The 13308-nt window shown below is 39.4% G+C and overlaps 1 protein-coding gene across 1 annotated transcript in view; it reads right to left on the bottom strand.

Moving 5' to 3' along the window:
- Positions 1-13046, bottom strand: part of TPRG1 (tumor protein p63 regulated 1) — a 49221-nt gene extending 36175 nt beyond the window's left edge. The window contains exons 1-2 of the mRNA XM_019667912.1: positions 12825-13046; positions 526-617 (exon numbers count right to left, since the gene is read on the bottom strand). Coding sequence (XP_019523457.1) covers positions 526-617; positions 12825-13046 — 314 coding nt within the window. The remainder of the gene's footprint in view (positions 1-525; positions 618-12824) is intronic.
- Positions 13047-13308: the final 262 nt, after the last annotated feature.

Below are 13308 nucleotides of genomic sequence, written 5' to 3'. Positions count from 1 at the left end.
TAGCCTTTGTTTCTATCCTAAGTCTGGGCAGGTGGTCTGTCTTCTCCATCCTGCACAATTTCCCTGGCTCGGCTGCTCATGTTATTGTGTACAAGATAAAATTCAAACTGTATGTGTTGTTCCTCTTTCCTAATATTCCTGTCTACTGTCTCAGAGTGGGATGGTTTGTAGCCTAATGCCCCTGGAGGGAGAGTATGTATAAGAGAGAGAGATTGAAGCCAGAGAATTAAGTTAGGAGCACTGATGCCATAGCCTTGGAAAGCAGTGCAGGGGGCCTGACCTCAGGTAGTCATAGTGATAGCTGAGTGAAGTGACTAGCCTGGAAAACAGTTGTAGGAGTAACACCTGCTCATACCCCCAGCCATGGAGTATCAAGAAAGCTTCCTCTCTAACTGGATATGTCAATCAATTACCTTGCATAGCAACCAGGAGAAATTCTCCCACAGGTCTATCTTCTATTCTGTTACAGTGGTGTCAAGGAAAATGCTAAATTTCCACAGCCCCTACTAAGCCATAACTACTCACTCTGTCAACAGCCAGAAGCCTTGGATTTTCTCTTCAGAGGTCTTGGCTACGTGGCTTTTCAAGTCTTCCATGGCAGTCTCAATGGCCCCCGGCTGCGTGAGGAAAAGGAAAAATAAAACCTAGTTTAGAGAAGACCAGTCCTCTTTGTGCTTGTGATTAGTTATTGCATCCCTGCCGCTACTCCAGAAAGCTGTGCAGGAGAGATAGCTCTTGCATTTCCTTCTTTGTTCTAGGCACAGCCTTCCAGACATCTTAGCTTGGAACTCTGGTACTAAGCTGCTTTCCCTGGGAGGGGCAAACGTCACCCACATCCTGTCTTCCATAATCTTACACTTTCTCATAGAAGTGAAGACAGCCATTTTCAGTGGACAAGTTTTCCTGAATGAACATGTTTATCAGGAAGTTCAAAGCATTTAGCAATATATACATTTTAAAAATCAAACCTTTCTCTCTTCAAAGAGCACATGGCAATCAAACACAAAAGAGAAAACTTCTTTTAATAGTCTGACCATCGTTTTTGCTGTCTCTGGGAAATGAACTTTTTTGTCTCCTTAACTCGCTTTATTCACCCTTCTCCAAGCAGGTGTTTCTACTTACGGGCCTACCTCCAACTTAAAAATCGATTAATCCCTGCCCGAATAAGTAGTTCATAGACCCTCCAGCTTAGTGACCCTCACCTTCAGTGCACATCAGAATTACCTGAAGAGTGTTTTAAAACACAGATGCCTGGGCACCGTCCCCAGAGTTTCTGAATCAATAGGCCTGGAGGAGGCTTGAGAATTTGCATTTCTGACAAGTTCCCAGGTGATATTGTGGGTGTAGGACTCTACCACAAGAACCATTGTTCTCTAGACAGCTGTTCTCAATCTTGGCTACACATCACAGTCACCAGGGAAGTGTCTAAAAAATCCTAAAGCCCAGGTTGTATACCAGGTTGATTATATCAGAAACTCAGTGGATGGGACCCACATATCAGCACATCAGGGTTTTTTAAAGCATCCCACATGACTCCAATGTGCAATCAAGGTTGAGAACAACTACAGTTTAGGGCTTATTTAGTCTAAGCCATTTCATTTTCTAGGTTTAGAAACAGGGACCAGTGCAGGGACCAGTTTTACTTGTCAAGTTCACTGAGCTATGAAGTGGAAGAGACAGGAAACCTAGACCTTCCATTTCTGGACCTACAATGCAGTTCTGGGCTACTAACACATAGCTTGAAAATTCTCATATATTCTCTATATAATAGGCCTTTAAAGCTAAATGCCTAATCTCTAAATCCTAATCCTCCCAGCCTTAGGCCCTTCTCTCAGAAAAGGAAAGGAGGACACCAGTCTGGCTAAGATTCATTCAATTTCCTCCCAGAGATGGGGTGCTGGTAGTTTGCTTGTTTTCTCCATCTGTGATAAAAGGCTTTGAAACATTTTAGCCACAGAGTTCATCAGTCAAGAAAAATACAATATAGGAATCAATATGTGAAAAGTAGGAACAGAATGGAGCTGTTTCCGGCAAGTGGCAGTAAAGGTGTAGAGCTTTACCTACTTAGCTCTCCCCTTCCCTCCAATTTACTGCACATAGCCCAAGTTAGCCAGGACAGTGACAGGTCAAATCCTAAACAGAAATGAGGGACTTGGGTTCATATTCCAGATATGTCAGGAATGAATTCTGTGACTTATAGCCAATTATTTGGCGTTCCTTGTCCTCCATTTTCTTGTCTATAAACAAACTGAATAGACTAAACCAAAGCTTTCTGAACCAAGCTGATGATCAGAATCTGGAAATATTTAATAAAATATGATCATAGCCCTTACACCAAGAGATTCTGGTTTTGTCATTTAAACACATGTCTTATTGAATTGGATGGTCAGCCGTGGAATGAATGACATCTGACTCTTGTCATTCCCTGATGCTGGTTGAAGAGTTGTCAAAAAGCTAATATGGCACCTCATGCTTCTGAAACCTGCATGCCATGAAATCAGTAAGTTCTGGGACATCAATTAAATATGCCTTGAGCTCCCACTGACAGAGGTGATTGTGCTAATATCACTGGTTTCCAGTGACCCTACTGGCAGAACTGGGCTACCATAGGAGGGAAATTTCCTATAATCCCTTGACAATTCTTCTGTCACCCAACCTCACTCCCCTTGATTATAGCCTGACTCTACCAGACCCACTGGTCAAAGTTCTCTGAAAAATAATACATTCTATGATGACTCATTATGGGTATTTTTCCTGTCTTTCTCCCTGTATTCACATAATTTCTGCCACAGTTGAGATAACTTGATGGTGAAACTAATACTTTTCAGGAGAAAAAAAAAATCATAAATGGAATGGGAGAATAATGAAATAATCCTAAAACAAGCATTTTGTTGAATGTTTTTATGCCAGGTACTTTGCCAAAAATCTTTGAAGATGAATATAATAATGTAGAATTCTTCAAAACCTTACTTGTCTTTGTTATAAAAAGCAATTGGCAAAATCTACTGAAATGATCTATGCTTCGATCCTCATATTCCACCTCTGTGAAGTTACATTATAGATACCGTTGCATGTATGCAAAATGACATGTGTCAAGTGTTCTTTACAGCCTTGTTTGTTGATAGCAAAAATATGGAAACAACCCAGATATCTGTCAATAAAGGACTAGTTAAATATATTATGGAACACATCTATACAATGAAATATAATAAATGTATTTAAAAATTAGGAAATTTGTATTAAGATGGAAATATTTCAAAGTATATTAAGTGAAAGAAATGTTCAGAAGAGAAATAAATACACCACCTTTTGTGTAAAAAGGACAAGGAATAAGAATAAATATTTGTGTTTGCTTGTGTAGTCCTTAAGTAATTCTAAAAGGATATATAGAAATTGTTACCAATGGTTCCCTAATGATGGAGAAGGCAATTGATGGATGGTGGTGATGTTTTACTGTACACCCTTTCAAAAGTTAAACGGCAAAATAAGTGTGTGCTTTACTGAATGGTTTGGAAGTCTCTGAAGTTCTGTCAATGTCCTCACTGTCTGTGATGCTATTTTGTCAATAGAAGCATTGGTCATGCCCTTATGGGACAGCTGCACATTGTACTCCAGTGAAGTATTTTACTTTCCTCCATTTGTTGTCATTGCTGCTATAATAAATTAACTTCAGCCATTAGTGTTGGAAGTGAAATAAAATGTGTGAACACTTTGACTTGTGTCAAGGACAAGGTATAAATCTCAACCTTGCAGCTTGCTGTGAGACCTATGTTGGGTCATTTTGTCTTTCTCTACATCAGTTTACTCATTTGTTAGTGGATAAGGTAACTTTAATTGTAACAGAGCCTTTGGGAGATACCAAAAACATCTGGTAACAATGAATAATGAAAGACTTTATTCTTATTGATAATATAAACAGAATGGAAATAGTTATACTAGGATTTGGGGATCAAATCATTATTGCAATGGAGCAATTAGTTCTGAGATGCCTCTTAGCCTAACAGGAAATAATGATGACATAATATGTACCCATCATCCACTGAAAGAAAGCTTAGAAAGACAGTATACATATATTTCTAATTCTAAATTTTAAGAAAAAAAAAACCATTCATGGGGATCCTTATTTTTAAGTCACTATGTAGCACATTGGGAAATATTTTCTCTAATAGTCTAGCACTGAATATCTTCAGTCAAAACAAAAACCACTGAGAGAATTTCAAATATATCTTTCTTCGCATTTCCTTGAACTAGACCAGCCTGGGTCAGTGGCCACACAGGCAATACTCATGTCAGCTGCTAAATTTTCTCATGTACTGGAATCCTTAACTCAATTGTGAGACAAGGGGGAACTATAGGCAGGAATGCTCCTATGGACTTGGATACAATATGACCTATCTTGTGGTTGTCACCATGCCCATATAGGATTGCTTTGTAGTAAATACGTAACATAAGAAAATAAGAAAACTGCTCTAAATTGTATGTGATTTGTAAAATCCAAGCAAATCTATCTTTCCCTGGAAATGAAGGAAATGCATCTTATTTCATTATTGTTAAATGTCTGCCCTCAGAAAGACACATTATCTTTATTATAATCTTCAAGGGCTTTTAGTGTAAGGAGGGGATTCGAGAAACCTTTTGTCCAGTGAGATATATAATTTCTAGACTAGAAAGAAGCTCACACAGACCATAACAATACAACTAATATAGTTAGCTGCTCCCAATGCAAGAGCAAGGCACAGGGAACCCTATAGTAAAAGACAAGGGAGAGGGAGAGAGTATGAAAGCCAAATTAGTGTCATGAAAGCAATGACATCTTGCTACACAATGGGAAGTCCCAAACCTGCTTATTAAAGTCTCGTTGCTCACAATAACACAGAGGCTATAAAAAGGCCACGGGGAACCATTAATTAAATATTAAAAGATCAAATAGTCTTAGTCCCATTAGTTTGTATGTAATTTACATTCTCAAGTATAAATTTAGAGATAATTCCCCATCCCTAATCGCTTTCAACTTTCTGATAAGGTATCTGCAAATATAGAGTCATACAGGGAGTTTAAAAATATCTTTCCCCATGTGGATCGAGTATTGTTTCTTTCATAAGAAGTTGCCTTTGAATATATGTCTCCACGATAAAGTGATTATCATAATATACCTTGAGTTATTAGCCTTTAGGGGTACTTTTGTTCAGAGAAGGCACTAGGCCTTTTTTTAGATATGGCTAAGTAATAATAGCAAATGAACTAAAACAGGAAGAAAAGGTTATCCAAGCAGACAGACAGCTAGTGGTTCATTCTGACCTTCATTACTGTAACCTCTCATACCATTGCCAAGGTCAGAAGCAGTGGAGGGGTGGTGGAAAGTGAAAGTCCAGTCTTGGCATGGCTCCTAAATTGCTGGTTGACCTTGGACAAGTCACACCTCCTTTGTGTTTTAGGGGTTGGATTAGTTATCTCTGAGCAAAAAAATGTTGCTAAACTGTATCAGATGGGCCCAGATTCAGTAAATAAAATATACGCTGGAAGCCTGAGAAAAAGAAGCAACATCTCGGAGTGACCCATAAAAGAACAGAAGAGGTTTAAGGGCCCACACTGACTTCTGTTATAACCTGGTACCCAGAGATGTGATCTAACGCATGAGGTTATGATGTTAAAAATGCCTCTTGTTTGTCCTGAGTTAATTTATATTTACATATCAGTCACATATTTGCATATATAGGTTAAAATTTATATAATTGATTTTTCTTCTCATTATAGCATTGGGTATCTACTCCTGATATCAGAGACACGAGTGCCATTCTGCCACAGCAAGCCAAGAAATAACTTTCCTTTTCTGGTTAAAAGATATAAACAGAAAACAACCTAAATACTCAGCAAAGATTAAATTAATTGTAGTACATCTCCATGGTGGAATATTATGGAGTTGTTAAATATGAATACTATGTAGATACATTTATTCACATATGAAATGATATTTGGCATATAATCCTATTTTTGCACTAATTGAACATATGAAAAGAAAGGTAAGGAAGGATATGACCAAAATGTATAAGAGCACTTTTAATATATTTTGGGTAACTTTGAGTAGGGGTACTATGGTGACTTTTATTATGTTTACCCCATTTTCCAATGTTTTTCAATAAACCACATTCTATGAAATAGTTTTAAACTTTTTTTATAAAATACAATGCTTGATCAAGAAAATCCTCCACTCAATTACTTACTGTTCTCCTGAATTAGCAACATATATGCTTTAAATTCTTACACTGTAATACATTGATTCCTTTTTTAATTGCTGCATGAGATCCTAGAACTATGAATTGGGAACTGGGAGATTTTGGTTCTAACCCTAGCTTTACCACTTAGTTGGCAAGTCAGTGCTCACTTACTGTTAAGACACTGGACAAACAACAACCACTCTGTAGGCCTTAGCTCTGATAACAAAACTATTAACTAGCTTCTTGGTGCTCAAAGTGCGGTCTCTGAAGAGAGAGCATCAGTATTGCCAGAGTTTATATAAATGCAGGATCTAAGGCCTCACCCCAACCTACTAAACCAGAATCAGCATTTTCACAAGATCTCCAGGTGATTCGTTGGCATGATAAAGACTGAGAAAAACCGGACCAAATCATCTGTAGATTTTATTTCAGCCCTAAGAAGTGATATTTTGTGATGAATCATTCAGAGCTTTGGTCTTATTTACTTATCTCTTGAGAAAATGAATTAGCTTCCTTCATTCGAAACTTTTTATTACTGTAGATTTTTTTTTGTATTTTTCAATTACAGTTGACATACAATATTATATTAGTTTCAGGTGTACAACATAGTGATTGACATTTATATAACTTATGAAGTGATCACCCTGATAAATCTAGTATCCACCTGACACCATACACAGTTATTACAATATTATTGACTATATTCCTTATGCTATACTTTACATTCCCATGACTATTTTATAACTACCAATTTGTACTTCTTAATCCCTTTCCCTTTTCACTCATCCCCACAACGCCCCTCCTATCTGGCAACCCTCAAAATGTTCTCTGTTATCTATGAGTCTGTTTCTGTGCTGTTTGTTCCTTTATCTTGTTCTTTAGATTCCACATATAAGTGAAATCATATGACACCTGTCTTTCTCTGTCTTACTTAAACCACTCAGCACAGTACCCCACAGGTCCAACCATGTTGCAGATGGCAAAATTTCATTCTCTTTATGGCTGAGTAATGTTCCACTGTATATATATATATATATATACCACTTCTTCTTGATCCACTCATCCCTTGATGGACATACAAGTTGCCTCCATATCTTGGTTATTATAAATAATGCTGCAATGAATATATAGTTGCACATGTCCCTTCAAAGTAGTGTTTTGGGTTTCTTTGAATAAATACTCAGAAGTGGGATTACTGGGTTCTTTCCTGTCTTGTTATAGCCTTTGTTTTGAATTCTATTTTGCCTAGTATAAGTATTGCTACTCCAGCTTTTTTTGTTTGTTTGTTTCCATTTTTATGAAATATCTTTTTCCCATCACTTTGCTTTCCATCTGTGTGTCTTTCAATCTGAAGTGATTCTCTTGTAGGCAGCACATGTAAGGGGTTTTGTTTTGTTATCCATTCAGCGCCCCCTATGTCTTTTGAGTGGATCATTTAATCCATTTACATTGAAAGTAATTCTTGATAGATATGTAGTTATTGCCATTCTATTATTCATATTTTTGCTCTTCTTCCTTCCCTCCCCCCCAATCTTAAAGAAGCCCCTCTAACACTCCTTGTAACACTGGGTTGGTGGTGATGAACTCCTTTAGCTTTTTCTTGTCTGGGAAGCTCTTTATCTGTCCTTTGATTCTAAATGATAGCTTTGCTGGATAGGGTAATCTTGGATATAGGTCCTTGCTTTTCATCACTTTGAATATTTTGTGCCAATCCTTCTGGCCTGCAAAGTTTCTGTTGAGAAATCAGCTGACAGTCTGTGGGAGCTCCCTTAGGTAACTAACTGGTTTTCTCTTCCTGCTTTTAAGGTTCTCTCTTTGTTTTTAAACATTGGCATTTTAATTATGATGTATCTTGGTGCAAATCTCTTTGGGCTCATCTTGTTTGAGACTCTCTGCACTTCCTGAACTTGTGTGTCTATTTCATTCACCAGGTTAGGGAAATTTTCCATCATTATTTCTTCAGATAGGTTTTCAATTCCTTGCTCTCTCTCCTCTCCTTCTGGTACCCCTATGATGGGAACATTGGCATGCTTGATTTTGTCCCAGAGGCCCTTTAAACTCCCCTCACTTTTTTTTTTCTTTTTGCTGTTCTGATTGGGTGTTTTCTGCTACCTTATCTCCCAAATTGCTAATTCAGTCTTCTGCTTCATCTAATCTACTGTTGATTCTCTCTGACATATTCTTTATTTTAGATAGTGTAGTCTTCATTTCTGACTAGTTCTTTTTCATGTTTTCTATCTCCATTTTTATGTTTCCTATCTCTTTTTTGAAGTTCTCACAGATATCACTGAGCATCCTTATAACCAGTGTTTTGAACTCTGTGTCTGGTAGATTGCTTGTTGCCATTTTGTTTACTTCTTTTTCTGGAGCTTTGTTCTGTTCTTTTATTTGGCACATGTTTCTTTGTCTCACCATTTTGGCTGCCTCCCTGTGTTTGCTTCTATGTATTAAATATAGTTGCTATGTCTACCGGTCTTAGTACAGTGATCTTATATAGTAGGTGTCCTGTTGGGCCTAGTGGCACAATCTCCCTGATCACCTGAGCTGGGTGCTCCAGGCGTGTCCCTTGTGTGGGTTGTGTTACCCTCCTGTTGTAGTTAAGCCTTGGTTGCTCTTTGCACATCAATGGAAGGGATTGACCCCTCAGGTTGAGTGGTTGTGAGGACTGGCATGACTATAGTGAAGGAGCTATTGTGGAGGGGCTGACCCTATAGAGCAGGATTCACTTTAGCAGGACTCTGGTGTCTGCTTGGTCTGTACTTTGGATGTGGTCTATGGAGACAACTGGGTGGGACTTTGACCACGTCGGAAGCCAGCCACTGGATATGCCTGCTCCCAGGGCCTCCTGGGAGGATCCCTGCCTCAGATCAAGTTCAGCCTCTACCTGTGCCCTGCCTGGGCCACCTGGAATAAGTCACAAAGCAATCTGCAGATGGCTGCCACCTGCACTGTGCTTGGAGGCTAAGATGTGAACCAAGGCCAGCTGCTGCTTAGCAAGAGGTATGGGGCACTCGGAGGACAAATGCTGCTTGTTTGGTGTTTGGGAACATTTGAGATATTTTAGAAGTTCAAAGCATGAGTTAAGACAGGTCATGTGTATGGAAAAACCACTGGAAGTGGCTTGAGTGTGCCTACAAGTTAGGTAGGGCAGGGTCTTAGCGAATCACCAGGGCTGGGTAAACAGTGCCATCCAGGTTGATGGAGACCTAGATATGGTGCTCGCCAAAGTGTGTTCACTGGGAGGGAAGAAGGCTCAACATAGAAACAATGCCTTGTCCCAGCACTTCTGTCTAGAAAAGAGCTGCCCCTCTAGCCCTCACATCGAAACCAGACAATTCAGTTCCTCCTTGTATGTCCCTGGCACCTTTCACGCTGCTGTCCCAGCTCTGGAGCTCTGAGGGAGTAAGTTCATCAGTGAGTAAGCCCATGTGCAGGACCTTTAAGAGGAACACCTGGGACTGCCACCACCATCTGTCTCACTCAGCCATAGTCTCTGCTGGTTTTCCCAGCCAGAAGTTGCGAGGACTTCTCTCCCTGGCACTGGAACCCTGGGCTGGGGAGCCTGGTGTGAGTCTGGGACCCCTGAATCCTGTGGGGGGGTACCTCGACAGTTGAGATACTCCTCTTGAGTTTTAACTGCCACAGGCAGATGTGGGAACAGCCTGCTTCTCTGCCCCTCCTGCCAGTCTTAAAGTGGATTCTTCTGTGTACCCTTAGCCACAGTACTTCTGTTCAGCCAGATTTCAGGAGATTCTCAGTGATGCTTATTCTGTAGTTTAGTTGTAATTTCGATGTGGTCATGAGAGGTGGCAAGTACAGTGTTTACCTACTCTGCCATCTTGACCAGAAACCTCATACGGAGTCTATACATCCACATTTATACCTCACCCTGGAGGTCATGGTGAGATCATGGTCAACTTAATTGCCTATGACCAATTATAAAAATGTTAATGTGAAATCCACAAAAAAGAAGGAGAGTCATTTATAATAGCAATGAGATGCCACTTATGAAATGTGAATAGATGTGGCATGAATTGTACTAAGAACTCTTCAAAGTTAGCTTATTTAAACCTCCATATAAAATTGGCATTTCATCCACACCTTGCAGATGAGTAAATTTATATACACACACGTCCATACATTCCCCTCATTTTCTCAATTCCAACAACATCAGATTTGTCATTCATAAGATAGTAAAACTGGGTCATTTCTTTATTCAAAATAAAATACTTATCACAAGTTGCAGTTGAGCCAACAGCTGTATTTTCATTATCTTCACACATATTAAAGGGTATTCATTGTATTTGTATGCTAAAAAATGCCCTTCATATTCTGTCTCTTGGTCTGAAGAAAAGTAAACACTGAGTGTCTTGGGATGCAGCATCACAGCTCCTAAAGAGTTCTTACATGTACTTTAAACTCATTAATAAGGTCAGGAGAAGATTTTCCTTCTCAATCTCTTGAGAATTTAGGGTTGTTTTCTACACACCTGACAGAGAAGAAATTCTTAACATGGAGCAAAGTCAGTCATTGAAAACCCTTATAAAGGTGTCATAAATTCAATTGTATATTATGGTAAGAAGAACACTGGGCTTACAGACAGAAGATACAGAGTCTACCTACAGCTCTTCCACAAATAGCATGTGATTTTGACAGATCACTTCACTCCTCTGAAAGTTCAATATATTTATCCCTAAAACAAGAGTGATAAGCCCTCCCCTGCCTACCTCGCAATGTTGCTCCAGGGTACTTTACTTCATAAAAAATAAAAAGAGCCACACAAATAAAAGCATTATGCAAATAAACAAATAAATAAGACCTCTGTTATGTCTTTAGACTACATCAATTTAGCTAAGCTGAAAATATCTTTCCTAGAATAGTCTTCATTCCTAGCTGTTTCGAAATTAGGGATGGCTATAAGAGACATTTGTGTAAAATTTAAAAGTCCAAAGTGAAAGCTCAGTCATTTTTCATGCTGAAGATCAGTGCAGGCCACCAGGTACCAGGGCAGCTCATATTCACAGCTGCTGATCTCCTGGCCCACACCCGGACCTACAGCTCCTTTTTGTTATAGTCAGACTTCCTCCCTCAGATTCTCCTTCCCCTGGGTGGGGAAAGTGTGCAGCTCAGTGGAGAAAGGCACTGGCTTTTCCTGAAAGTGATTCCCATTTTCAAGTTTAGACTTGATCGGAGATACACAAGATCCAGTTTTTCCCTATAACCTGTTACCTATTTCTACTTCACAAATGCCCATTGGTTGACCTATAGCAACTTCAGACTCATCACCAGATAGAGAGAAAATAGCTTTCCATAGACTGCTCAGCCAGCCCTCATAACCGCACCAGCTTCCAACAAGATATCCCTTATTCTGTAACACTTATGGTTGTCCTTCTTTCATCAAATCCAGGCTGATACATCACCAATATCAAAGATAAAAAAAAAAATTGGGGGATGCTTTGATTTTCTTCACAGCTATATCTTACAACTTAACTTTGCATATTAAATAAAATTCACATACTTTAGAAAACAAACCATGTGCTCTACATATGCAAAAACACTCACACAAACACACACATAGCATACCACCTGCCAATGCACCTTGCACATGAGAGTCACTGACTATAGGTGATGTGAGTACATGTTATCATCAAACAAGCACGTACACACAACCACCACACACGAGTCGCTTTAGTTCAAACTTTATCTTAACCAAAAATATATTTTAAAAGCTAACAAATTAGGATTCATTAATTAACGCTTCACAAATAGTCACAAAACCTGAACTACCATTTATTTACAAAATTGAGTTGTAAACATTTTTTCAACAAGAGGTCCCACGTACACTTGAAAAATGAGACTGTCTCTATTGCCACAGTGCACAATCCCCGATTTTGACCCCAGTTGATTGCAGCCTATGAGCTAGCTACCTACTGTGTTGAAAAGAATGTTGCAAGACTGGGAAAGAAGGTCTCTTAAGTAGGAAAGAAAGTTCAAGACAGGGTGTTCAAAGGTACTAGAACCCAGTGAAGCACTTGATTCAAATGCTAGAAATTTAAAATATCTTTTTTTTTTTCTTTCATCTAGACACACAGACACAGTCCTCATCACCCACCCCATCATCTGTTTGCCCAGCTCCACTACATAGGGAAGAGCTCAGCTTCAGAATGCAACTACAGGCTTGGGATTTCAAAGTTCTTGCTCCTACACTATAATACCAGCATCTCGATGGAGACCTTTGAGGTTCAGCCCATTCTCAGCAAGCCTTTCCACTCCATCACCCATGTCATTTCCAAACATACAACAAATATCCACTCTGGGCTCACAACTTTATATTCTAGCCACTGGTTCTCTGTCCATGGAACTTGAATTAATAGAGATCAGGTTTCGCATGAACTCAGGACTGAGGAGACAAAGACTCTTAAATTCTCTGAAATTCAGATCTTTCACCTGTAAAATGCGGATAAGGATATCTACTTCACAATTATCGTGACTAGTATGTGAGGTAACAAATATAAAAACACTTGGCAAAACAGGTGGTATAGAGAGAGATATTAGGAATTATTTTAAGGAGAAGTCTTATGTAGCAGTTAAGAGCATCAATGATTTTACCCGTGTCACGAAGTACTTCCGGGAGCTATAAGGCCGGTGATAAGGATTGGGGTAGAGTGTTGATTTGGTCACACTTGGCTGCCTTGAAATCTGCCTTGATGTGGAGTCGTTGCCTGGGTCCCCCATGTCTATGGACAGCTGATCAGTTTCCGAGGGTTGGTCATCTCCCTCTTGCTTCAGAGACACAGGCTGGAACCCTTCTAAATTCCCAATCATTGCCATTTCTTTAGCCTAAAAAAATGGAAGAAACAATGTTGTTGATGGAGGGAGAAAAAAAATCATCTGTGTCCTGGCTCTGGAAAAATAGGCTACATGAGCAAATAATGCTCCTGAAACTGACAAACCTCCCACACATTAACTAAACGGGACAATGACGGATGCAGTTCGATACCATAGATACTGCAGTCCTACCAGGCTATGCTCCAAACGGAGAACAGGAGGCTGCACGTAGCTCTATTCCTCATCTTTAATCCCACAGGACAAG

Source organism: Hipposideros armiger, unplaced genomic scaffold (genome assembly GCF_001890085.2).
Source record: "Hipposideros armiger isolate ML-2016 unplaced genomic scaffold, ASM189008v1 scaffold_14, whole genome shotgun sequence".
Classification (NCBI taxonomy): domain Eukaryota; kingdom Metazoa; phylum Chordata; class Mammalia; order Chiroptera; family Hipposideridae; genus Hipposideros; species Hipposideros armiger.
The sequence above is the reverse complement of the archived record's forward strand: the minus strand, read 5'-3'. Positions and strand labels throughout refer to the sequence as shown.